The sequence below is a fragment of the Astatotilapia calliptera genome, chromosome 3 (genome assembly GCF_964374335.1).
Source record: "Astatotilapia calliptera chromosome 3, fAstCal68.1, whole genome shotgun sequence".
Classification (NCBI taxonomy): domain Eukaryota; kingdom Metazoa; phylum Chordata; class Actinopteri; order Cichliformes; family Cichlidae; genus Astatotilapia; species Astatotilapia calliptera.
Genome location: NC_137424.1, coordinates 37,939,183 through 37,966,404, shown reverse-complemented (window position 1 = coordinate 37,966,404; position 27,222 = coordinate 37,939,183). Strand labels below are relative to the sequence as shown.

The window sequence follows — 27,222 nt, the reverse complement described above, 5'->3', positions numbered from 1 at the left end:
GATGTGCATTAGCGTCTCTGTGTTAACTGAGGTAATCCACTTCCTTCTTGGTCTTCATCAAATAATGGCAGCTAATGAGCCACCTGCTGCGGTTAGCATGCTAGCTTTTCCTGAACAGTAAAAGCATGCTAAATGCAGGCATTGCTATTTTCTGTGAGCCCACAGACGCAGACAAGAGGGACGACTGCCATGAGAGCATAAACTTCCATTTAAGAGAAGCTGCCTTTTCTCTTCTACTAATCGTTCTTGCCAATGCACAGAAAGCATAATGAGCTGAAAACAGAGTGGGTGTAATCACATCTGTTTTTCCTTTTCTTTTTAGTTTTCTTTTTAGATTTTTCTCTGATCTCCTTTGTACCTACATTAATCAACATAAACACTGCTGAGCAAAGCACTGCTCTCTTCGCCGCTTGTTTTTCGTTGAACACAAAGTCAATTGCAAGACGTGCGAATGAACAGCCGCGGCTCAACCGCACTCTGCCGTGCCGCCTTAAGAGATGCGCGCCAAGGCAACGGAACACGGTTGTTTGTTCCTAAAAATAAGGAAGAGCAAACTTTCTTTCTCTCAAGTGCTCGAGTGTCAGGGTATTTTTTATTTTTTTTGTTTTTGGCATGTACAAAGATTTCTTACCACTGATATTGCAAGGCTGAGACAAAAAAAAAACAGAGCAGGGTGCAGGGTGAGGATATGAAAAGGAATGAAATATGTGTAAGCTGTACAAGAGGTAAGGAGGGGGAAAAGGCGAGAGCCGAGTCTTCAGCATTTCTGAGAATCTCAGAGTAAGGAGAGAAAACCAAAGCTGAAGGAGAGGCAGAGACAGCCAAATGTATAACAGATAGTGGAACTGCATAGCTGGGAAAAACAAAGACAGTGAGAGTGCCGGAGATGGAAAAATAGAAAGCGGTATTACAGAGAATGAATGTAGCTGTGGAACAGGATGTGAGCTATAAAAAAAATACAGCTCGATCCCCATCTGAGCAGCCTTCCTAGGTGGCTAATTATGATGAGGTACTTGGTGCACTAGTGGGAGTTAGGGCCTCACCTGTATCCATTTAGGAAGGCCTCTCCACTGGAGACTGGGATGTCTCCTGTCAGCATCTTGAACGTGGTGGTTTTTCCAGCTCCGTTGATTCCCAGCAAGCCGAAACACTGGCGGGGACAATGAGCGGGGGCGTCCGTTAGGGAAAACAGTGTTTTACGTTGTCATTGAAAAACAGGCAGGGGAAACCAGCCTGGGATGACATTTCCAGTTTATAGCATGCAGGTTTTTATAATAAATACCACTCATTAACACGTTTAATGAAGTTTACCTATAGACTGTGCAAATACTCGTCTGCTGCGTGTAACTGGGACTGCAGTTTATATTGCATGCTCGACTGCTTCGATGTTTAGCAAAATAACAAATTGATATATTCTGTGTGCAAACAAAACAACAAGACTGTAAATCAACACGGCAGGCGCACAGGAACAAATACTAAAAAAACTAAATAAAAAAACACTCCCAAAGCATTTCTTCCTCACTCTGTAAATTGCTACAACAAACACCACCCTCTCTCTCTCTGTTTTTTATTTCCTGATGCTGCTGATTTTACTTCCCTCTAGAGGGCATGTGGCAGGAAGTTGTCCCCGCAGAGCCCCGCGGTCATGTGACCCGCCTTAGGCGCTCTGGCTCGGACATAAATATTTGATTTCTGTCATTCATTGATCCCTGCTTGTTTGTGACCTGTGCTTGCAAATGCACAGAGAGCTAAGCTTGATGTAAATAATGCATGGAAATGCAGTGTGTGATCAGCAGAGCCCCGTGAATCACAATATTCCACTGGCATTTACATTGGGCTTTGAGTCAACATTGGAAGGGAGGATAGGATACTAGCGGAAAGCCCGCCGAGCACGAAAGCCTGTCAGCATTTGAGATTATGTTTAAATCAAGCTTCTAGTGCTACGCTGCGTGTGACAGTGAGTGTGTGTGTGTGTGATATCCCACATGATATAATGAGTTTTACACAGATAAGTTGTCCAGTTCCCTCCGTGGCGTTGGCCTGTTTGGTTTCCTCCTGCCAAGTGCACAGAACTCAACAATCACTGAGTCCACATGCTACTGCTACACAACACCCATTTCTTTCCTGCTTGTATCTTTAGTAGAGACATGCTTAGCTGTAGTATGACTACACAAACAAGCCTGATAAGGAGATCACTGTTCCTACTAATGTCTTCTTTGAGAAGAGTGGAAGATATTTTGATTTGACTCTGAGAAAACACTGAGCCAAACACTCTCAAACTGTCAAGAAATACACTCGCACTGTCAGTGCAATCGCCCAACTCAATGCCCTCGTGCTCTCGTGAGTCAGTACTGTCGGACAATTCATGTCATTCATATTTTATTTTCTGCAGAAACTGATTTTTGCGAAGTAATCAAAAGTATGATTGTTAAAAAAAAGCCCCACAACACGGAGAAGTGCAAACAGACAATCTACTTGAGAAGGTGCTTGTGTGATACAGCAGCATCTGGCTCACCTCTGCGGCAGGAACGCCCACACATAGCCTGTCCACAGCGGGGGTGCTCTTCCGAGGGTATACCTGCAGGGAGCAGACAATAAAATGAATCAACCAACCAGCAAGAGGAAAGGAGAGAAAGAAGGCGAGAAGGTGGGAGGCAATGGGAGTGTGGGAAGCAGACAGTGAGAAAGATAGCAAAGAGGATGGCATGAGAAAATATGGAGCGATAGGCCAGAGCAGCAGGGAGGAAGTGAGATGGAAGAAGCAGGTGGAAAAAAGAGAGAGAGAGTGTGAGAGAACGCGAAGGAAACAAATTTTAACAAGAAGGGATAATTTGCAACATTTAGAGTGAGCCAGATGGGAAAAGCTATTAAAAAAAAAGTTAGACACTTGCGCAGAGGAGAGAGGGAGAGGACATAAAAATGAGTATTTGTGGCTGCAGTGACAGCATTCATGAGCAAATCTGTCTTGACTTTGAGTACCACTTTAGCAACCTCAATAACCATCAACACACTGTCACTAGATGACCAGCATTTTATTTTATGCATGGACAGCGCATTCGGCCACATTCACTGGCCTCGAAATACAGTGTGACGACCTTGGTGAAAAAGCACGCCATCTTTTCTGTTAAAGAAGTCTTAAACCCAGTTTAATAAGACCGCTCAACACAAATTGTCAATTAAATGGAAGATTAAACGACCTCATCATTTTTGGAGAACGGCTGCTTGCATCAAGGAGTTCTTGGGTTGAATCTTAATTGTGAAATTACATTTAGCTCATACAACAACATCCTCGATTGAAAAACAAAACTGATGTCAAGGTGTAAAAATCTGCAGTTCTTCAAATGGCCACTTGAGGCTTATTCCCCAAAAATGAAAACTTGAGAGCAAACTAATGATACAGATTTACAGCAGCTTTACAAAAGAAATACAGATAATTTGCTGGTTAGTAAAAACTGTAAGGCAGTTGTTCTCAAACTTTCAAAATCTGAAAAAAATTCCCAAACCACAAAATATATTTGAACTAATAATTCACATTAAAAAAATAATACAAATTAAATTTTTGCTAGATAAAGTCAGCAAATTAGCCTTCAGCAGACCCTTTTTGGTTGCTTTCTGTACCTAAAAACAATTTTGCTTAATTTGGTTTCTTTCTCTTTTTTTTCAAACAAATTGAGAACACATGGTTATATTATAACCAGAGGTCTATGAGTAAAGGTAAGGAATAATTAAGAGTGTGAAGAGATAGCGAAACGCTGAATAAGTAGTGAACACTGATATATTTTTACTGTTTAATTATTAAGACCTAAAAGTATATTTTCCTTTGGGGGTGGTTAGCTGAGTTACCAGTTAGAGTTACAGGCGGAGACCTTTTTTTCAGGTTCACTGGTTGTAGACAATAATGAACCTGTTGTTCAGTTTCTAAAGTGAGTATCAGTGTTGCCAACTCCTGATTAAGGAAAATCGCTATTGGCTGTCCTAAAAGTTGCAAGAAGTCGCTAATTTGCATAATTGGTCATGCTAATATAATTGTAACCTACGTTGTTGGAGAGAGAAATAACATCGTGGAAGAGACAAAGTGAGTAAAAAACGTCCTAAATGCATTTAGAATTTATTTAGAACTACAAATTAAATTTATTTTAGCAATTATTGTTCTTTTTAATGTCACAATTCCAACCTTGCTCCTTTATCCGGGCTTGGACCGGCAAAAGTGACCCGAAATAGGCACTCTGGTGGAGTTACTTTGTGTGTGTGTGTGTTTATAAGTAGTTTTAAACCTTGTGATCCACAAAACAGCATAACAGTAAAAGAAAAACTGACTGCGGTACAGTCAGTGCGAAAGCAGCGGCTTCGCTCATGCGCGATTCATTTGCAGTTTGGACGCACAGGTGTGAACGTCTTCTGCCCTGATAGCAGCTGGGGGAGGACTATCCTCCGCCCGTGAGCGCTTTGGAACAGGCGAGGTGCCCACGGCAGCACCCGCTGCTTGTTGAGAGTAAAAGTGATACCCGCTTTCACGTCAAAAAGTCGTCATAAATAAGTCTCCAATAACACCAGAAAAAGTCGCCAGATTTGTCGCTTTTTAGAAAAAAAGTCGCTAGGGGGGTCTGAAAACTCGCTAAATATAGCGACAAAGTCGCTGAGTTGGCAACACTGGTGAGTATGTCATTTAAGCCTGTTTGTGCTAGCCAAATTAGCTTCCCCTTTAGAAAACACTGACATGCTAACCAAGCTAGCCAGCGGTATCATTAAAACTCTCTTCTTGTCTAAATATGGTCCAGTCAAAAAAACAAACAAACAAGCAAACAAATAAGAGCAGAAAACATATTATATTAGAAATTGGCTTCAATGAGTAAAGAGATTATCTCTATACTTCTGTAGCTAAGAAATATTTAATAGTGTCGAGAGACAGTGGATAGAGAACTGCTACATTTTTAATGTTTAAATTATTAAGACCTAAAAGTATGGCTTGTTTTCAGCCACAGGTGGGAAGCATGTTTTTCAGGGTTTACTGGATCTAGACAAAAAGGAACTTGTTCTTCAATTTTTCAAGTGAGTACATTTGAATCGTGATCGTGGCTGAAGAGTTCGGAGTTCGCCTTGTAATTGGCTTGGACAGTCTCGGTCGTTCTGTCCTTGGGCAAGACACTTCACCCATTGCCTACTGGTGGTGGTCAGAGGGCCCGGTGGCGCCAGTGTCCGGCAGCCTCGCCTCTGTCAGTGCGCCCCAGGGTGGCTGAGGCTACAATGTAGCTTGCCATCACCAGTGTGTGAATGTGTGTGTGAATGGGTGGATGACTGGTTGTGTAAAGCGCTTTGGGGTCCTTAGGGACTAGTAAAAGCACTATACAAATACAGGCCATTTACCATTTACATTTCTAAGCCTGTTTATGCTAGCCAAAATTAGTGTCCCACTTAGTATAACACTGAATGGCTAACCAAGCTAGCCAGCAGAATCGTTAGCAACAGAAAAATGTCAAATGTGAGACATGAAGATAAACCAGTGGGTAAAGTGATAGATATGAACATCTTAGATAGGCTGTGATCTTACTTTAGTATTATTTTTTGGTGGCATACTTGCTGAAACTAACATATGGTTTAGATATAAGCTCTGGCAAGTTAAACCTCCTTTATGCTATGCTGAGGACTCCACCAATGCCTAAAGGTAATATATAGTGTTTTAGATATGCATTGTTCTATTATATTTGCCATATAATTGCTTTGTTTGTCTGTTAGCTTCACTAAACTAACATATTTTAGCTTTAATTGTAGGTGGAATATTTGATTATAATTGGGTAGGCAGAGGAGACTTTTTTTGGCGTTATCCTGCTTTAAGATATTGTTGTTGCTGTATGGGGAGGAAAAAAATAACCAGTATATTTAATATATATTTAATGTTTAACATCTCATCGCAATCAATGCCTGTCCAAACCAAGACAGACCATTTGATTGACCACACAAGTTCCAATCAGAACTAGAATCATATCTTCAACAAGAGTCAGCATCATGTCGAGGCTGTGTGGTTACACTTTCAATAAAAAGGTGGCTTCCCATAGATTTACTTTCATCTTTTTTCTGACAAATGCAAAATATAGAAACATCTACTTCAAATGAAAATGTTTTGTTAAATTCTAAACAAAAATCATGAACATCCAACAAAATTAAGCATTTATTTTGGTGCCCTTCTACTTTGAAGGCTACATATGGGTTGTGTATGCTTTCAATGTGACTTGGAATCAGTGTTGCTTTGTTCTCATGTGGAAAGACAAGACAAGGCCTTTGTTCTTACTGGAGAGTGTGACAGTTTAAGATATTTAGCATTCAAAATCAAGGACAGCACTGTGCCCTTTTGAGTTAAGAGTGTCTGTTTTGGTTTCATAAAAGCTGAAAAAAGACTTCTCTGTGAGTGTTGTGCATGGTTATGTTCTCGTATTGGAGAGCTGCACTGGAACAAAAACGTGTTGCTAAATTTTTGTTAGTATGAATGTTACATTTCTTGGTATTTTAAAACTTTGTATCCGAAGTAAATGCGAATTTCAGTCTGCCATTTAAGTCTGACAAACAATGACATTACATTTATTACACAGTTGGCACATCAAAAGCATCTGATAAAAGCAGGAGTAGCACAGATCCATCATTTTTCCAGCACCATCTGGCAGCTGCACTCAGTATTTATCAATCTGGATTACATATACTACCTTTCAGTGATAGTTTTAGGTGCTAAAGCTACATCAAAGCGAGAGATATATGTATGGAGGAAGGCAATTAAAGGATAATTCCCCTCTGGCTCGAGTACCGCTGCAGCTGTCATGATAAGCAGACCGACATCTAATCAGATGAGACGGCTTTGAAAATAGGATGTCGGCACCTAAAAAGCTAAAATACAGATTTAGGTTTTAACATCTCAAGTCTTGAGTTTCAAATGCTGCATTTCCGGCTAAACCATGTACACTTACGGTCCTTTTTCTTTTTTAAACAGTACTGCAGATCATGACTCACAGTGCAAAGGTTCACATTTTTTGACACCTTTTACCTTCACAGCCCTGTTAAAAGAACGTGTACCCTTCGATCTCACCACTCTTCACGTCTTGAACAAGTACAAACTTCTGGAAATGACAGTGAACTCATTAAGAAGCCAGTTTGAGATGATTTGAACTTTGGTAAATGGTTTTTATCCTGCTGGAAGCAGCCATCACAAGATGGTACAGGCTTGTAAAGGGATGGACCTGGTCAGTAGCGGTTTTTGATACAGGCGACACGGGCGGTTGCCCGGGGCAGCATCGTGGTGGGGGGCGGCATCATGGGCATCGGTAAAAAAAAAAAAAAAATTGCTTGTACTCATGCTGCCCCGACGTCATGCCAGCGTATATTGGGAATAGCATAGGCACCGATCGGTTTTCTATCGCCCATTTTCTGGGAGTAAGGGCGCCCTCCGTTTGCGAGGTGCGCCTGCTGCTTGGCGGGGGATTCTCTGGCTGGCTGGAGCAGCATCTAATAACCAACTTGCAAAATAAAACAAAATAAAATCAAACCAACAAACACGAAAACACCGGACATCATGATACAGACTTATAATTTGCGCCGATGTTTTTTCGAAATTCTATAAAGTGAGCGCGAGAGCCCTCGGTGCACCTGCTCGCTGCTGAAGTCAAAGTAAACTTTATTGTCATGTCTGCTACATACAGTCCAGTATATAGAGAGACGAGATGACGAGGCTCCAGTTACAGCAGTGCAAGTAAACAAACAATAAATATAAGAAGAGTAAGAAAATAAATATACACTTTAGGACTCGGGGTAAAGGGATCAATAACAATTTAAAATTTATAATTTACAGTTTGATGATTTAAAGTCTCACACACAACCCGTCGAAAGGGGAGGGGGGTGGCTGCTTCCAAATAGAGCACATTTCATTCATAATGTTGTAAATCCAAGCCCATTATATATTCATGATTTGAATCCTGGGTTGTGTGAAATCCCAGAAATACACCTTAGACAGGGTCAATCTGTGAACTAAGGTGTAGGTCTGTTAGGTTATGTTGTGGTGATCCTCGGGTTGGGGGATGGGTGTTCATACTGCAGTGCAAAATTAAAACCAATGGAAGATGGACAAAAAAGTTCAAAGCCATCAGGTGCTCAGTTTAGAAAAAAGAGAAAAGTAGAGGAGGCGAAACGAGAAACGGGGGGCAGCAGAGGGAGTGTTCGCCCAGGGCGCCAAACAGGCTAGGACCGCCACTGGACATGGTCAGCAAGAACATTCAGGTTGACTGCGACATTTAAACAATGCTTAACTGGTACTAAGAGACCCAAAGCATGCCAAGAAAATATCCCCCACACCATTACACAACATTTTTCCAATCTCCTATAGTCCAATTTTGGTGAATTGTAGCCTCAGTGCATTTCTTGCCCATTCTCGTGCTTATGTTGAAACTTCAGCTGGTTGTCTTCACCACGCCAACATGCCTAAAGGTACTGAGGGTAATGAGCTTGGTTTGTAAGAGGAGTAAAAGAGGCCTAAAAAGATCCCTTCCCTGCGCCTCAACCCCCTAACATCTTGTGTCAGGTGGTCTCAATAAGTCACGTGATAGGGTGAGGTAAGGTCTCACCATGGTTTTACTTGAAATAATGATGATAATGACCCACGCCATTTTTCACACCTTGTCTTATGTGATGAGGCACATGACCAATAGTGGGTCATTGACTCTCCTAACGGACAGCTCCCACTAGGGTTTAAATACCTGGGACTCTGCACCATTTGGTTTTAGAACTGAAGAAGCTTCTCGGATGAGAGGTGAAATTCTTCAAGTAACTTAAAGAAGTCCAGTCGCTTACTTTCCAAGCTCCTTAGACCAGTGTTTCCCAACCACTGTGCTGCGGCACATAGGTGTGCCGTGAGAAATGATCAGGTGTGCTGTGGAAGATTATCTGGTTCCACCTGATTAGTACTCTAAGCGATCAGCTTGAGTAACAGGCTGAATAATGACATTCTCTTCCACTAGAGATGATAAAGACGAAGAAGACAACGCAGCGATAAATATTTGATAGATAAATATTTGAAAAGAAACAATAGTCAATCTGACCTGGGTCCTGGAGAAAATTCCTACACCGATGAAGGCCCTAGCATGAGTAGTGGTCAGAAGAAAGCAAAAAAGGTATACTGGGGACAAACCGAACTAATTCTGCTATACCTGGTGCAAGGGGGAAAATGATCAACATGCTTTTTGTGACAGGTTTGTTTGGTGGTGTGTGGTGTGATTTTTCTAATGTGAAATATGTGCCGTGGCTCCTAAAACTGTAACTCTATAAACTGTATTTATTACAACCTTATTTAGTATAGTTCCAACAAGCCCCCCCCCCCCCCCCCCCCCCCACTCAATGTGCAATATCACTGATCACACTCTCAATGCACCTGCTAGTTAGATGGCATGTATGTGTATGTATATAGATGTAAGCATGTATGTGGAAATATGTATGTGTATGTATGTACGGATGCATATATGTATGTATGTGCGTGTATGTTTGCAGGTGTATATATAACTTGTACATATCTTTCTTGTGTAAATGTACAATTTGTCTGTTATTGTGTAAATACTTAAGCTATTGTGGACTTCACACACATGGAGAAATGCCAAACTGCCTTTCATTGTTCCTGTAACAGTGACAATAAAAAGCTATTCTATTCTATTCTATTCTATTCTAAAGGTTGGGAAACACTGCCTTAGACTACAATGACCTGGATGACTGAGAACCTACACAGACTTAAAGGCACTGAGTTACTGCCATGCCTGATTAACTGGTGTGAGTCTAAAAAATTTAAATTATTAACACGATGCAAATGGAGTCACAAGCAGGCTCTAGTTTGCCTTTTAAGATGAAATTTAAGAAAGGGAAAACTGCCAGAAAATATACTTTTTGGAAAAAAGCTGAAAAACCTCAAAATCACTTAAGTCGAGTCTGGTAATCACTCAAAAATGGGTAAATAGGTTTTAGGCTAATGAACAGTTGAATCTATGTATAAATGTTTTTGTAGACAAATGTACGCCCTCTCTAAATGTAAAACCAAGAGCTCTTGCCAAAGGAGTCTCATTTGAACGACTTAAATGCCCTCAATACACATTAGCACATTAGCACACTTGTAGTATGCCAAGGTGCCACTCATCACTCATTCTCCTTAATCCAAACAGCTGCCACAAGGTTCCTTGAAACTTTCCCTGTCATCTCAGTGAGTGACTGGAAGGTTAAACTGACAGCACTGGGCCTGGAAAATGCTCACAGACGGACACACTTCCATCGATTATGGTGTCGACGCTAATGCAGCAGCTAAGTGGAGGCTACCAGGTGGGGCGCATAGCAAAACGCTCCTGTTTAGTGCAGCAGGATAAGGAAGGGGAGGAGCAGGTATCTGACAGATGATTGATGGCCTGTCGATCGCTTCAGAGGCATGCTCAGATTTATGACAGGACCCAGCCTGTGGCACATGGCCACCAAAGCCATGTGCTCATTGATCATTTTATTATCTACACCCCCCCAATGGATGGGGCACAGCTGTGGAGGGAGTCAATGAGGGCACTGCAGGAAGAATCCTGATGCCTTCTGCCAATGCTCCGCTGTGTTTGTGTGGCGATGGGCCACTGTGTCTCATCTCGTAGACGTGCTGTCAACTGCGAACGTGCACATGAGTAATAACTGAAGTGCTTGTCGACAGCAGACTATTTCAGCCAAACCGAGTGAATACTTTCATACTGTTTGAAAGGCACATTTGCAACAATGATTTTAAGAACTTTAAAGACGTTAGCTCTACAACTCTTAGCTGAACAACTAGCATTCCTACAACCCGGCCCAACTTTTTTGCCTTTGAAGATGATTTGTAATACATTACCCATCCAACTGTTTTGTTCAGTAATTACCCTAGGGAGTGTGGCGCACAACTGTGTTTCGTGAGCAACGAGTGAGAGATTAAGTATGGTGAGAATGAGCAGACCGAGGGAGTAAAGGAGCGAAGAGAGGTGGTAAGAAGCAAAAGGCTGTTAGATCGTCCAGCTGTCGGCACTGGAGCTGCAAAGCAGGCTGCTGTGGTGACACTTCCTGCTGCCACGCTGCCCGCAGGGAGGGAACATCTGCCAGTGGATGAGACGTTAATCTTGGTGGTGTTGAGGCTCGCACCGCCACAGTATGCTCAGTCTCACACACACCGAGGGAAGGAGGGCCAGAGCTACATAGGAGCGCACACCCTTTCCACCTCTAAAAGTGTAATCTTGTTTGGTTCTTGTGCCCACTTATGATGTTTGTGATAGCGCACAGCTGCAGGCTACCAACCTGTCTTTCCCATTTGGCCTGGAAAAGAATATTGCTCGAGCACATGAAGGGAGTAAACTTCGCCCACACACGTCCACATATTCAGGTGAACTAAAGTATTTGAGTACAATGATGCATAATGATTCAGAAATATAGGTATTGAGTGTTGCAAAAAGTATTGTAGGTGGACTACACAATTTTCCACATATAAAAAAGTAAACATTAACATAATCTATAGCAGTAAGTCATAAAATAAGAAGCCGAGGACATGCAGAGTCATGAATTTATCAGGTTGCAAGAAAAGGTGAGAGGTTACAGGATGAAGGTCCATCATCAAACCAAATTTCTTCTTTGAGTATTATTAGTTATGCAATTAATGACATATAAGGAAAAAGAGAGATCATTATTATTATTCTGAGAGTTTATTATTCAACATTTCAGTTCAAATCTTTGCACTCAATATCCCAAGTACAATCTTCATGAGTACCCTGTTATTGTAAAACCAACCAAGCTCATTTTGACCCCAATATAAAATAATTGAAACACAAAACTAGCAACTCCAGAGATCTAATCTCTCCAGCAGGTCCTGGGTCTGCGTTACAAGCCTGTAACACCTCACCTAGGAGGTTCCCAGGAGGCATCCTGGTCAGATGGCTAAACCATCTCAACTGGATCCTTTTCATGCAGAGGAGTAGCGGCTCTGCTCTGAATGACCGAGCTCCTGTAAGGCCGAGCCCAGATGCCCTCCCGAGGAAACTTGCTTCCGCTGCTGAAATCCACGATCTCATTCATTCGGTCACTACTCAGAGCCCACGGCCACAGGTGAGGGTAGGAATGAAGCTTCATTGGTAAATTGACAGCTTCACCGTCACGGTTAGCTCACTCTTCACCAAAACAGGCCAGTACAATATCAGCATCACTGCCAAGACGGCACCAGTCTGTCTGCCAATCTCCCACACCACTCTCCCCACTCACGAACAAAGCACAAGACAAACTCCATCACTTGGGGCAGCAACTCATTCCTGACCCAGAGCGGCCACTCTACTCTTTTCCAGCTAAGAACCACGGCCCTGAACTTAGAGTTGCTAATTCTCATCCCACCTGCTTCACTCTTGGCTGCAAACAGCCTCAGTGCAGGCTGCTGGAGATCACGGTTCGATGAAGCCAAAAGAAGCACATCATCTGTAAAAAGCAGAGACAAGATACCCAAACTCTTCGCCCTCCACCTAGAGTTTCTTGGCTGCGCCTAGATATTCTGTCCATAAATATTATGAACAGAATCAGTGGCAGAGGTCAACTTTCTCAGATACAGTAGATCCAGCTGCATCTCAAATGTGACATCATATTTACTAAACGTTACCTTTACAAGGCAAGAGGATTTTAAGCAGGTTTAAAGATAAAAGACATTTTAAGACAGTTTGACCTTATTTGACTTTGAAAAAGAGGTCATTGGTCCTCATTCCCTGTATGCCTGCATGTTGTCAATGCAACAATGGCAGTAAGAAACAGTTTTCAATAGCTCGATCAAGCATTATTGCCACTGTGACCTTCAAATTAATCTTTTGACCTTGAAGGAAGGATCAGAGGTCACAGGTGACGTGACTTTTGAATCTTTATACATGACTTTCTATAGGTTAACACAGCACACTTGTAAGACTCATAGTTTCTCATTTTTAAGGCTTTTTGTTAATTTTCTACCAATAAATTGTTAAGTTGACCTTGAAGACATCGGTGGATGTCGGGCAAATTTGAATGGGCTGTTAAAACGACCCCACTCTCCACCCCTACAAAGTTTTATCAGAATTCATTCAAAACCTTTCAAGTTATCATGTTTTCAGGCAGAATAATGACATGCAAACACTGAAAACATAACCTCCATGGCGGGGTAAATTTGTGGGGAACAAACTGACTGCCAAAAGTGATAAAATATTGGAACAATTTAAAAAAAAACAACTCAGATATTACAAAAAGAAAAAAAAATACAGGCCCCAGTTGGTAAGATGAGGCTTAAACACAATTACACTTTTTACAAAGAGGCGATGGAACAAAATTAAATCAAGTACGAGCAAGAACAGAATGGAAAAAACCTCACTGAAAATGTATAAAGCACCAAAGCTGGATACCTTAGTGAGGTCACAGATCCTCAGAAGGTCGCTCCGGGCTTCGCCTTCATACACCCGCCTTCGTTCCCTGGCAACATCGATATCCTCTTCCTCCGCAGGCAGCCACTTCCCTGAAATAAGTCTAGCAGAGAGAGTCAAACACAGTTGGCATAATACCCTTCATTAAAATTAACACGAACTCGCGTGACAAATTATGTTGGTCAAAGTTTAAGCTCAATGAAACAATCTCTGCAATTTTCATAAATAGATGAAGCCACGGGCATTAGTTCCTATGGCAACCTCGCTTTTAGAGTACAAAACACTACAAAAAAAGAGTGGAAAAAAAGAAAGAAAGACATAATTGGTTTGAATTTGGTAAAACACATTTGCAGAGCAACAGATGTTTCATATAAAGTCAATATAGAGCGTATTACTAATCCTAACAGCTGCGAACAGGAGAGAATTTGTTTATCTGACAAAACACAAGGAAGAGTTGTTTTTTTCTTTTTGTTTTTTTGTTTTAAAGTTTCTTACAGTCACCTTGGTTTGCAGAAGAATTTATACTGGATGAGGATTGTAACGGCAAACATGACAATTCCCTGGATGGACATGGCACAAAGGTTCTTGCCCACCATTTCCCAGCTCAGCGGGTTCTTGAAACGGTCCTCCCCTGATAAGAAAATTAGCAGACGCACACAGGAGAAAAGCAGGTAATTACACAGATTATTTCCACGTGTCACGTCACAGTAACTTCCAACCCTTAACAGCGAGCCCCGAGGATGAGTTAACGGACACGCTGTCAAAACAAAAGGGAAATAAGCAGATGTGTTTTCGTTCACGGACAGCCAAATGTGTCTTTGTCAGACGCTGGTGTTGCTGAGACGCATTTGTTGGTGAAAGGCGGCAGTTTAAAAAGCCACTTAGCCTTTGCATAATAATAAAAAAAATAAATGCTGTCACCTATGTCATGGGAAGAAATTGCTGACATCCTGTACTTTTCATGTTGAAGCCATATTTGTATTTTTTGGCTAATGAACATGCAAGTAAAGTAAACCGTTGACAGCCCAGCACTCTAACCATTATCATATCTGCTCTCTTTCCCTCTCCCTCACGGCTTCTACAGCCCTTTAGGCCAAGGGTGGGGCGGGGGTGGGGGGTGCAAAGGAGACAAGAAAAACGAAAAGAGCTTTCAGTCTCATTCTCGGGTAAATAGCCCCTTTCCACACTAGCCTTTTTAAGTTGTGATTGCTTTTCTCTTCCTTCTCTCCAACCGCCGCCGCAAATGATTCCTCAAACCGCTATTTCCTGCTCCATCTCTCCACAGATAAGACCCCTTTTTCCTCTTGCATGTGCCTCTTTGCTTCTTGATGACCTCCTCAATACCGGCTCCACCTCCACAAGCACCATTACACTGTTTTTTTCCCTATCCTGTCTAAATTTAACTCATGCAGAGTGTGCAGCTGTAGTGGACACTAGGGAGGTGCGTTTCTGGTCAAATATTGGAGAACTAACGTTTAGAACGAAATAGCATCGTATCAGTGGAGAAACGGGTGGAATACGAGACACAGGGCCATATAAATGCTCCTTTGTGGGCTATTATTATTATTATATTTTTGGATGGCGTGTACATTTCTAGCAATATTTTATGGTATTCCAATAACTTAAAGGCTCCAGTCATTTGCCAGTGTAACAGAGAACAGAGCAGTGTGGTGGGCGACTGTGATGCAGAAACGGGTTATGCAAATGTTTCGTTGCAAAGATCCACAGAACATTTATTCTGGCTGTTTTCAGAGCAGCACGCGGTGCAGTTGCGTTTGTTGTTGTTTACTAAAAGACAACGGCGAGGTTTGCAAGTAAAATGGAAGAAATCTGCGGCGCAAGTTGCTCTAAATATTTTAAGAGGCACAAAGTATAGGAGAGCAGGATGGAAATTTATACAAGCGGTCCGCTGTGATAAATTAGGTGCTGCAGCTGACTGCTGAGTGAGAGGAAACCGAGTCTGGTAAAATCGGTGGCACTTTGAGGCACCGGGGTGAGATAAGCATGTTTTAAAGGGTTTTATAAATATACCAGCGCTCTTTTTTTCTTCTTCTTTTTTTGCTAATCCGCTTTACACGCTGAGCTAGCTTTCTCTGCCCATGCATTACCTGTACATGTCACTAACTTGTGTTTTTATTCTGTTGTGGTCTTTTTCCCCCTCCCTGTGCTCCCTCTCCTTCACCTTTCTGCAGATACGGTCTTCGTGTTTCTGATCTGCGGTTATTGGCCCTACCAACCTGCCCAGTGTTTATTGCCTGTTATTTCCCCAACACTCATCTTTTCTCACTCTGCTCTCCTCTCACCCCAACATGTGGAGGCAAGACAGCTGCCCCGACCTGAGTCTGGTTCAGATTTTATCCCGTTAAAAAGGAATGTCTGCCAAGCGTTTCCCAAAGAGGAGACTGATGCTTTTTCTCTCTCTCGCTGAAATGCTGTAAAGTATTGAGCTTACTATGCAAAGTACCCTTAGATGACATCCATTCAGAGCCAAATGAATCTAACCGGATGTAATCTAAGGGTACTTTGCACTAACTTGGACAAAATTTCTGTCATTTTGCCTCCGTACGCCATCACAGTGGATTTTAAATCAAATAAGATGTGATTGAAGCGCCGGCTTTCAGATTTAATTTGGTGGGTTTTGCAAAAAATTTATGTTAACTGTCATTTTTAGACATAATCCCCCATTTTCAGAGCCTCAAAATTAATTGTACAAGCTAGCATCTTTTCAAATATAAAGATTTTTTTTAATATTTCAATGAAAATGCTTTCCATACTGAGTCTCAAACTCATGCTGTGTGTCCTCCCTTGAGAAGCTCTGCTAAGGCCTTTACTGCAGCCGCCTTCAGTTGCTGCTGGTTTGCAGCTCTTTGCTGCATTCACGTTTACCTTCAGTAACTAAAACAGTATGCTCTGTTGGGTTGGGATCCAGTGAATGACTTTTCTACTTAAGAACATCCCATTTGTTCTGTGTGAAACTCTCGGGTTGGTTTTGGTCCATTTGCACTGAGAAGCAGTTTTGCAGCATTTGGCTGAATCTGAGCAGAGAGTACAGCCCTGTGCACTTCAGCCCATGTGTTCCCTCCACGTTTAACAGATGATACAGTATGCTACGGCTCGTCAGCTGCTCTTTCCTCTCTTTATTGTTTTCTCTTCGCATTATCCTCATTCGCATTCATTTTGTTTTCATTTGTCCAAAGGATTTTTTCCCCCAATTAATTAATCAATCAATCGAGTGTAACCAGTGGTTTGCATCTTGATTGTAGACTTTGACGATTGCATACCTAGCTCGTTGAGAGTGGTCTCAACTTAGCTGGATCTTGTGAAGGGAATTTTCTTAACTATGGAAAGATCATCCACTTTCTTCTGTGGTCTTTCGGGCCTTGTGGTGTTTCTGCTGGATTTTGGGGGGGTTTCAGCCTAATGATGGCCTCCCTTATTTACATCTATGTCCCTTTGGACCTCATATTAGAGTTCTAGGGAAAAGGCCTCACAAGACAATGAAATTTAAGCCGCTAAAAATCAGGGACTGCATAAAAATATGATTCCCGAACTGTTAATGCAGTACCTTTGCCGAACCCCTTGAATTAAACCTGAACGTCTGGCCTTCAATCACATCTTCATTGACCACTGTGGTGTCACTGTCCAAAAACACACGAACCCATTTCACATCTTAAAATCTAGCACTACTGTGTGAAACAGTTTAGTCCTTTCTGTATTCCATACTATGATATCATCCTCTCACCAAAGTTGCTGAAGAGTGTGGCCGTTGCCTGGTTCTTGGCCATGTCAATCAGCCCTCTGCCCAGACAGAAGTGTGGGAATATCAGCAGCACCTGCTTCACTATGTTGTTGATGTGGGTGATATTCTGTTGAGAAAAATGCACACAGACACACAGGATACACATTAGTGGCACGAGGACGTTTTGGATATTTAAACCCTGACTGGGAATTGCACAGTTACAAGCTCAATATGTTGACAATTCTAGGCCTGAATCAGCAGAGCCAGAGTGAGAGCTTTGGAAAATAGCTTGAAGCTCCCTGATGGAAGTGCACATAATTAGCAAACATCCTGCGCTGTGCTTGCACGCTGAGCGCGGGTGTATTGCGGTGCACCAAATAGCATGCTGAGGGAACTCGGTGCATCAAGGTTCATCTACCTTCTCGATGCTGGAATTTAGGAGACGTAAGGGAACGTACCGTGTGATCTCTGGGGAGGAGCACGTACAGTAGAGCTCAGTATGTGCAAACACAAACAGATGAGTTGATGCTCAGGGAAGCAGATGCTCATCCTTAAAATCATAACTAAAGCTAAAGGAAACACCCAGACACCAAAGAGTCACAGGTGGGAGGAAGAAAAGCACAGGTACTCTGTCTTCTTTTGGTTCTTCTGATAAAGCATACCACCACAACAACAAAAAGACAGAAACACAAACCCAAAGCATATTGTTTCAGTGTTTCACAAGGCATAGGCAGAAATAAAGTCTTATCTTGACAGCGTATTTCCACAAAACAACTTTTTTTCCTTTCTCAAATTGTACAGTTCCTTTCTCTCCACAGTTGACCTGCCGGTGGTTAGAACACTGACAGCTTAATAAAGTACAAAAGCAACAATTAATTCAATTAAGACACAGCGGACCAGGCTGTAACGGACTGGCACAAGCGAGGAAGGAAGTACAGGAGAGGGGGTAAAACAGGAGAAGGCAGAGCAAAAGGGCAACATATTACTGTGGCTTCACAACCGAGTTCATGCATTATGCATAGTGCTCTATTGCTGCATAGTCTTCAAAGCTCTTGCATACATGGATAGAGACTACAAATTCATCATTTCTGTTTTCTGGGCGAGCCTGCGAGATTGGGTGGGGCGGCAGCAGAGGTGCGATTTGTTAAAGCTGTGTGCAAGATTTCCAAATGATGGCCATTATTGTCACAGAATTTATTCATGCATGCGTGTAACAGCTCTGTGAAATTAGTTTCAGTGACTAAGCTTTCAATTGGCAGTTACAATGCGAGTGTGAGGCCTTATGAGTCTGCCAGCCTTAATAAAAAGCCAGATTTAAAGATATTTCAGTCTGCACTTTTACTGGATGTCAGCTTATTGTGTAAATGCAAGTAAAACATGACACTTTTTAAATAAGACAACATACTCTGTCAGATATTAGCAGGTGGGGAGTGAGACCGTGATCGAGGGGGAAAGGCAGACAAAGAAAATAAATAAATAAATAAAACTGTTGACAAGACTTTGTTTTCTCCCAAGGAGGTGTGGGGGCACATTTAGCCTGTGCACATTAAGAATACATATGGTGCTGCTGCTGTATATCTGCCTTGCTTTAGTAACTTACAGGCGTCCTCAAGCTAGCTCCTTCCTGCCTTCATACTAAGCTAACCACATGCTGCTTCCATATTCAGCAGACAGATGTATTACTGATCCTATCTAGCTTTTGCACTCTTGCTTTCACTGCTTCTCCTTATCCCTGTGATCATTGGAGCCAGGAACAAATCTGATCACAAAGGGGACAAAGATACTAGTGTACAGTAGCTCCAAATATAGCTAAAGATCTGCGGCCATGCTAAAGAGAAAGTACACTCTGTGTCAGTTCTAAGGTTTGATGTATCAGGGCTTAAAATCATGCAAATGCAACCTCGGATGAACTACAAAACATGACATATACACAGCCATTCATCATTTAACAAAAACTCCACCCTCACTGCTTCTATATGAGTTTAGAGGTTTGGCTCTCCAATTACTGCTTAATGGAGACTGAGGGGGAATAAACTGTGAAGCACGGTGGTGGAGGGGTGATGATTTGGGCTTGTTTTACAGCCACAGGACTGCAAAACAAATGTCTTCCAAATGTGAGACCATCGGTCTGCAAAAGCTTGGCTGAAACTGGATCATTTAGCAGGACAAAGATTCCAATCGAATCTACAACAGAGTGAAAATGTGTCGCAAAGGATATCTACAACCATAGGTGTACTTTTCTTTTTCCCATGACTATATGGGGATACTTTGTATGAAAGGTCCTTGTCATTGATAAAAATAAAATGGAATAGTAATAAAACACTCTAAGATTTTTACTGTATAATAATTCTCGCAACAAGAAATGACGAGCAACAATCCAACTTACAAACTTACACACTACAATAAGTGTTTGCTGGCCTAGTTCTCTCGGGCAGATCCAAGACCGTGATGAAAAGGTCTCATTGATCACGATGTCGACGCAAACCTTTAGACGTCTTTAGATGTTCAGCAGCAATTCATCATTTCTTTTATCTACACTTATACATTTGCTTGAGGACAGGAGGGTAAGAAGAGCTGCAATAACAATGCATATTCAACAAAAATTGGTGCATCTTGTTACTGGTTACATTTTTTTGAACACTTGAACCCTGCTTACTAAGGAGAAAAATGGTTAAATGGTATCATTTAAATCACTAATTTATATTTGCGTATTAGTATTTTCTCTTTAGCCAATTACTTGATTGCCTTTACTGACAGTATATGGAGGAAAGATATACTTTACTGCAACAATTTGCTGTAGCAGAAAACAAGTTTACCCTCAAAGTTGAAACTAACGTTCTTTTCTTGGCGTTTGCAAACATATTTTTATCCCCCAGGATGTTCACAATGTATGTAACCACTCAAATGCAAGCATCGGGGGATTTGCTAAAGGCACCTCTATTCTTTACATTCAACACTAAGCCTAAACAGAGATAAGAAAGTCAAATAAATAAACAACAGCTATGACCTTGGCAGAGAGCAGCCCATCCATCTGGCAGAGGAATGCAAAAAGCAGCGAGACCTAATTTGAGATCGATACATGAAATAACATATCTCCTCCTGACTGGGTGTTCATCAAGGAGATCTAAGAGGTTCTTTGTCGAAGAAGATAAAACGCCGGACAATTTCCCCCCTTGTGTTTGCGCTATGTGCCCATAAATCATTTTCAAATGGTTTTTAAAGGTGGTATTGTCTGCGCTGTGCTTATCTGACCCATATCCCTACACGTGCTTATTCCCACAGCGTGGCTTCATTCATAATGCTGCGAATCACAATGAAAGCAGACAAGCAGAGGATGTATGGCTCAAACAGCTGGGGAAGACATTTTTCAAGAGATGATATTCCTGTGGTTTTGAGATACTGTAGGAGTTCTGTCGTGAGCAATCGACTACATTAAACCTTTGCCTGTTTTAAACACAGCGTCGATAAATTCTTCTGGACTTAAAACAATGTACTCCAATTACACTACATGAGGTAAGCGGTACCTGGCCACGCCGCCACACCGATACATTTATCCTGGAAAAATCTATGGGTGCCTGCGGTTATCTCTTAGAGGCACGTGGTGGAAGTATTGACTCAGACAGCGCTTCAAGCGTACAAGGCAGGCTGGGATTGATGCAATCCACAGGGAGTTGGACAGTCCTGAGGGAAAGAAAATCTCCCATTGGTCTCAAGACAAAACTAGGGCACCAAGTCTATAACACTGCAGCGCTGCTTTCCCACTCTGCTACTCTTATTTTTTTTCCCTTCTTCCCATTTTCTCCCCCTGGAAAAATGGTGCTATGCCCAAAAGGGATCTAGATTCACCCAGTGCTTGAAAAGAGAAAACAGACTGAAAGCCGGAAGCTTTGCTTTTGAGCGACACTGTTTAAATATCGCCGCCGCCGCCGCAGAGGAGCCTGAAAGTGATGAGGCGCAGCTTTGAAATCGCAGAAGCTGCGAGAGGAGAAGGCTGGATAGAGCTGTCATGTGCAGGATCTGCCGTTTCTGTTGAACTGGAGCACGTCGGGGCACTGTCATATCTGCGCTAGCTAGTTTGTGAAGAGTCTGTTCCGGGGAGATATCAGCTCTGAACTGGGGGAGACATGGAAACCTGGAGAGCTGTAACATGTGAGTTGATTGATGTTGACCCGTCAGACTCTTATCGGCGGCGAAATCGGGTCAGATTAGCAGAATTATCTCGGACCTCCGTCCCCATCGAGTCTCAGAGAAACACGCTGCTCCTAATGCCTCAATCGAGCGAAATGGGCAGTAAATCCGTCCCTTTACACCGGCCCGTGGGCAAAGCGCTGTCCATTAAATTATCGGGAATGGCGCCCTTTATGAGTAATACGCTCCGCTAACGTCGCATCAATAAATAAAGAGAATGCAGACACAACAAAATGACCACAGTGACTTTCTTAGAGGAGAGACGCGCTCGTGAAAAATACAAATTGATGATGAATGTCGGCGATAATGAAATCACGATGCAAATGAGGCCGCCTCGTTAGGAGACAGGAAACATCCCATGCCATCACGGAGCGGGCGCCAGAAGATCAAGTCGCAGGCAGGCGTGTCGGAGGGGGCAGACCGCGCAGAGGCAAGAGTCTTTGAGACGACATTACGCTGCGTCTGAAGTGGCAGATCGGGGATGTGGGAGACATTCTGATGAAGCGTCAGATGCAAACGCAGCTCGGCACCGCACCGTGCTCTTGTGTCTGTTGACAAGGGATGACTGATCAGCACGAGGCTAAAAATACGTGGTGAGGTGGGAAAAAACCAAATGAGAGAGCGGGCGATGCGTGGGAATCGTGCAAATAACAATTAAGGCTGCAAATGTGTTTGGACGTATTCAGATCAGAGAACAAACGAGAAAGATGTCAGAAAAGTAGAGAAATCGTTTAAAAAACTTGAGATTGTTCTGTCTGAGTCCTGGCTGCTTGCACACATTGCGTATTCAGATATTTTCTTTTTTACGTAATTGATTTAAATTCTAATAAAACAGTACAATGACTGACAGTCTGTCTCTCTCCAAACCGAGCTCTGTATTTCTTATTTAGCTCGTTTTTGGTGTCTTTGTCTTTTCATTCCACTGAGACTGGAGCAGCTTGCAGTTAAAATGAACACTTGCTGAAAGATGGATGAGCAAAGTTCTCTGAAGACCCAATTCTCAGCAAACGATTTAACATTAAAAAGAATAGGCAAAATAATTCCTTTGAAAAATCCTCGAGAGGATAAAGGAAATATATTAAAAGTTATACCAGGTGGGCACACACCCCACCCACGCGCGTGAAAGCCTTTGCTTTGGAGAAAAAAATGGAAAAACACTGAGCGTTTATCTATGATTCAAGTCAATTAGCCATCCGCAGCTATAGCTTCTGCATAAATATCATTTTTATGGAGCCTGAAAGTCTGCGCCTGCTGTTTCACAGGAAGTGTGCCGCCTGTCGCGTTAAAAATGTGCATGCATGCATGTGTGTCTCCTACTTTTCCGTCTGCACAGACTCTGTATGCGTGTGTGAGCGTGTGAGCGTGTGGTGAGGGTGACACTTACATCATCATCGAAGAGCTCCATGATAAAGGTGGCCACGCTGCTGTTAATACCAATGAAGAGGTTGATGCAGGTCAGCACCACGTAAGCTGTGCTGGGCACGCTGAAGATGAAGGAGAACGGGTACATCATGGGCGTGATAGCCCAGCTTAAAAAAAAAAACACACAAAACAAAGTAAAACAGTGTTACAAAATATAAAATATAGAAATTAAAATAACAAAGGTGATCTCCAGTGCGATCCATGCTCGTTAAACTCTCCGAGGGCAATTTGTATAACGGCAAATATCATGCTAGCAGCTACTGAATCCTTGCTATTTTCGATTCACAAATGCGGATTACCAGGTCAGCTGTGCCATTTGATGGCCTCCTCTGATCATTTGCATTTTCAGTAAGTGACCCATGAAAGCACTGCCAACTGAATGCTGCCCACGCTCGGCAGTCAGCGGTTCAAGCTCGGTATCACAAGCAGATCAAGTGAGGCACTGGTGTTGTGGTGCCACGGTGCAAACCCCTGTCATATAACCAGACCTTTGAATGTAATTTGAAAGTAACACGTTTTGATCTCATTACATTTACTCAAGTGCTGGAGTTTCAGTTTGACCTACTTCAGAGGCGTATGTGTAACTTTCTGATTCAGTTCTTTTTAGATTAGGAATCTTTGGAAACAGACTGCAGCCTCACTCTGAGAAGCACACAGACCTGTTTGTACGAGCTAAGCTACACAGCATGTCTCCTTCACTATGTGCCATAGCTGTATCTGATATCCCTGCGGTGGTGTTCTTCCTGGATCATCAAAACCAATGTTGGTCCAGTTGCAACATTGCAAGTGACCAATCATCATCAATGTTACGATGTCATAGGTTTGCAGGGTGGAAAAAGCCGACCGATGTGGTTAGGGTCAGGGTCAGGGTTGGGGATTAGGACGTGATCATAGTTAGGCTTAGGGTTTGGTGTGTGTTACTTCCAATGACTAGTATTACTAACTTATTTGTGTGCACTGGTGCATCTTTCAATGGACGTAGTATAAGTATTACACAAAGTACAAACTATTGCAAAAAATGTATAAAATACGTTGTAATAAACGCACTGGATTGAATTGGAGATATGAATTAAAGATTAGTGGCATAAACGTCAGTTCTTTCTGTGGTTGATCTCTAAAATGTAATATAATGACACGTTTCAGCTGGAAACAGCTTATTTAACCTTGACTGACTGACTGAAGTGAGTAGCTTCTCATTTCTTAAACAACCACGTAAAAAGACACATCCTGTGGTCGTGGAAAAGATGTTCTCTGTTTCAGAAGGGTCAGATTTAATGGTCTGTATCAAGCAAACAACACAATTCAGAAGTTTACTAAAACTATTAAAATTGGGTTAAACTATTCAACACAGTACAAAAGGCTGAAGGGACTCAAAGAAGAAATGTGAAAATCATGACTGATCATGATCAGAGGTCAAATTAATAGTTGAACTCGCAGCTAAGTAAAAGCATTTATACACACACAATGTAAAGAGAACTCCAGGGATCAGGACTAAACAGTTGTCTGGCCTTAAGAAAACCACTTATCAGTTTGGCTACTTGGGGAAAAAAAACAATTCAGTTCACCAGGGATGTTTAAAGGTTGGACTGTGGAGCGATGGAGAACAGTCATGTGGTCTGATGAGTCCAGATTTACCCTGTTCCTGAGTGCCGGGCACATCAGGTTAAGAAGAGAGGCGGGTGAAGTGATGCATCATCACGCCTCGTGCTTACAGTAAAAGCCTGATCTCAGGTTGCTTCAACTGGTCAAGGTTCAGCAACATTATCTCCTCAAAAACGCAGTCAGCTAACTACCTGCATTTACTGATCGACCAGAGTTTCTCCATTAATGAATTTCTTCTTCTTTCCGACGGCGTGGACATGTTCCAAGATGATAATGCCAGGATTTATCGGGCTCAAATTGTGAAAGATGGGTTCAGTGAAAGTAAAACGTCCTTTTCACAGATGGATCGACCACCACAGCGGAGACCTCACCTTAACCCCACTGAGATCTTAATCCCTTTACGTTGTCACGGCAAACCTCTAACGTGCCGTCATCGGAGCTAAAGGTAGGGCAACAAAATATTACAGTGCGTACCAAGAACTTACATTTCAGCCAATACCTGCACTACTATGACAGCTTTCTATTGTGGATACCTGAAGTGTTCAGAAGTCAATCAATGAATATTAAAAGACAGCCCATCCCAGAAATCTGGGCACGCCATAATTCTCTGAGCTACTCTGAAATATGTCATTTACTCACCCATAAAAAATAAGCAAGAGGATCAAAGCCGGCAGGTTAGGAGGGGAAACATAGGCTTTTTGTTGGAAGGCGAGGAAGATCACAATCACGATGAAGCAGGGGACGATGTAGTTACACTGTAAACACAAACACACACGTCAAAATAAAGCACAGGCTTAAAAAAGTCACTCTTTAGGGTGGTTACGACTCCATTAAAGCGTTATGACTTTTTTTTTTTTTACGCCAACTGAAAGACCGTGTAATTATAAAATGTGTAGATGACTTTTTAATTAGCGAATGTATCCGGCTTTAGTTTTCTAATTAATCCAGTGAATAACAGCCATCTGATTCTCGTGTGTTTGAAGCAAGCGGTCGCTCAGTGGCACGCTGAATTGGATGCATGTACAATGGCTCTATAAAATTTTGATCTAAGACTAATATTTATCCAACGATTGTTTAAATCCATTCAACTTCAAATCAAACCAGACAGCACGCTTTTTACTAGCCGACTTTTTTTCCCCCTACAGAAGTAAACAAACATAACTGATGATGCTATTATTATGTAATCACCCTTCGGATTAATATCCCCCCTGGCGAATAAATGGAATACTGCAGATAATAGACATACAATGTATCAGGTTACAATGATACATGTTTATTACAGAAAAAGTTTAGACTGAAATATTAAAGAGCTTTCAGACTAGATTCACTGTAATATCCTTATTGTTGATAGAGCGTGCATGGTAATGCGGGGAGCTTCGGGCAAGAATCATTAGACAGGCTCCTTAGGTGCATTTGTCTTCCACCCAGACAGCATTTATCCACCATAATGATGAGTGTCCTGATGCAATTTCTTTACCAAAGGTACCTGATGAAATGTTTACTTCCATTATGCCTCGGGGAAACTGCCGGTAAGCCTGTTGAGCATAACCAGCAGGGGCAGCTGCTGTCGATAATTACGCCTCAGCCAATAACTGTCTCAGGTGAAGCTTTTCCCAGTAGCCAGCAGTGTCAAAGCTACATTGTCAATTACAGTGGATGGATATTTTTACATTTAGCCTTAGGTGGGCAAAAAAAGGCCCAAAGTAGTATATTACAAGGGTAGTATAAAATAAAGCAGGCGAAAACTGCTGGGGTGAATCACATTATAGCATATATTACACAGTATTTACCTGGCTTTAATGGGTCAGGTAACAGAGCCGAAGCTTCAGAAAGAGAGAATATTTGAGGCGCAGACACAGCTGTCAGATAAAGCTGGTACTTACCATGTCCCAGGCAAAATTGGCCAACCAGTAGACAGCTGGGTTTACTCCACTGACAAATTGCAGATGCTTGGCTTTGTTCACCCTCTCTTGGATTAGGAAGAGGACAAAGCTGGCAGGGATGAAGGACATGGCAAAGATAACGCAGATGGACACCACGACGTCAGTGGAGGTTGTGGCCCTGTGATTGAAGAGGACACAGCATAGAAAAAGTTGACTGGCGAGCTATTAGGGGTCTACCAGGGCAAAAGAAAGTGGATATTAAACTTTGTCCATGGGGCTAAATATAAAGTTTGATTCTGAGGTGATGTAGACTACGTTGGCTTTAAAAATATATGGAGCACACAAAGAAAATCATTAGAATTTACATTCTGTCTACTATCACAGGCTGTATATAAAAGATGGACACAGCTACCGTGACCCTTTAGTTTTAAACTCTTTTAGTTTCATGTTCATGTTGAGCTTAGGATTGTGACTGTCACCATCTTAGTGTTTTTAAAGAGACTTGATGATCTGACTGAGAAACTGAGGGACATAAAATAGGACTGTGTCGGCCTCCGCCTGCACAGGTCCGCAGACAGACCTCCTGAGATTATAGACAAGCAAGGGACTATAAACCTATCAGGAACATATACAGGGAGTGCAGAATTATTAGGCAAGTTGTATTTTTGAGGAATAATTTTATTATTGAACAACAACCATGTTCTCAATGAACCCAAAAAACTCATTAATATCAAAGCTGAATGTTTTTGGAAGTAGTTTTTAGTTTTAGCTATTTTAGGGGGGTATCTGTGTGTGCAGGTGACTATTACTGTGCATAATTATTAGGAAACTTAACAAAAAACAAATATATACCCATTTCAATTATTTATTTTTACCAGTGAAACCAATATAACATCTCCACATTCACAAATATACATTTCTGACATTCAAAAACAAAACAAAAACAAATCAGCGACCA

The 27,222-nt window shown here is 42.0% G+C and overlaps 1 protein-coding gene across 1 annotated transcript in view; it reads right to left on the bottom strand.

Moving 5' to 3' along the window:
* The window catches only part of LOC113018657 (phospholipid-transporting ATPase ABCA1), a 181,231-nt gene that overhangs the window by 31,057 nt on the left and 122,952 nt on the right, over positions 1-27,222 (bottom strand). The window contains exons 36-43 of the mRNA XM_080290303.1: positions 26,265-26,442; positions 25,021-25,136; positions 22,742-22,886; positions 17,173-17,296; positions 13,932-14,061; positions 13,413-13,533; positions 2,516-2,578; positions 1,044-1,150 (exon numbers count right to left, since the gene is read on the bottom strand). Coding sequence (XP_080146429.1) covers positions 1,044-1,150; positions 2,516-2,578; positions 13,413-13,533; positions 13,932-14,061; positions 17,173-17,296; positions 22,742-22,886; positions 25,021-25,136; positions 26,265-26,442 — 984 coding nt within the window. The remainder of the gene's footprint in view (positions 1-1,043; positions 1,151-2,515; positions 2,579-13,412; positions 13,534-13,931; positions 14,062-17,172; positions 17,297-22,741; positions 22,887-25,020; positions 25,137-26,264; positions 26,443-27,222) is intronic.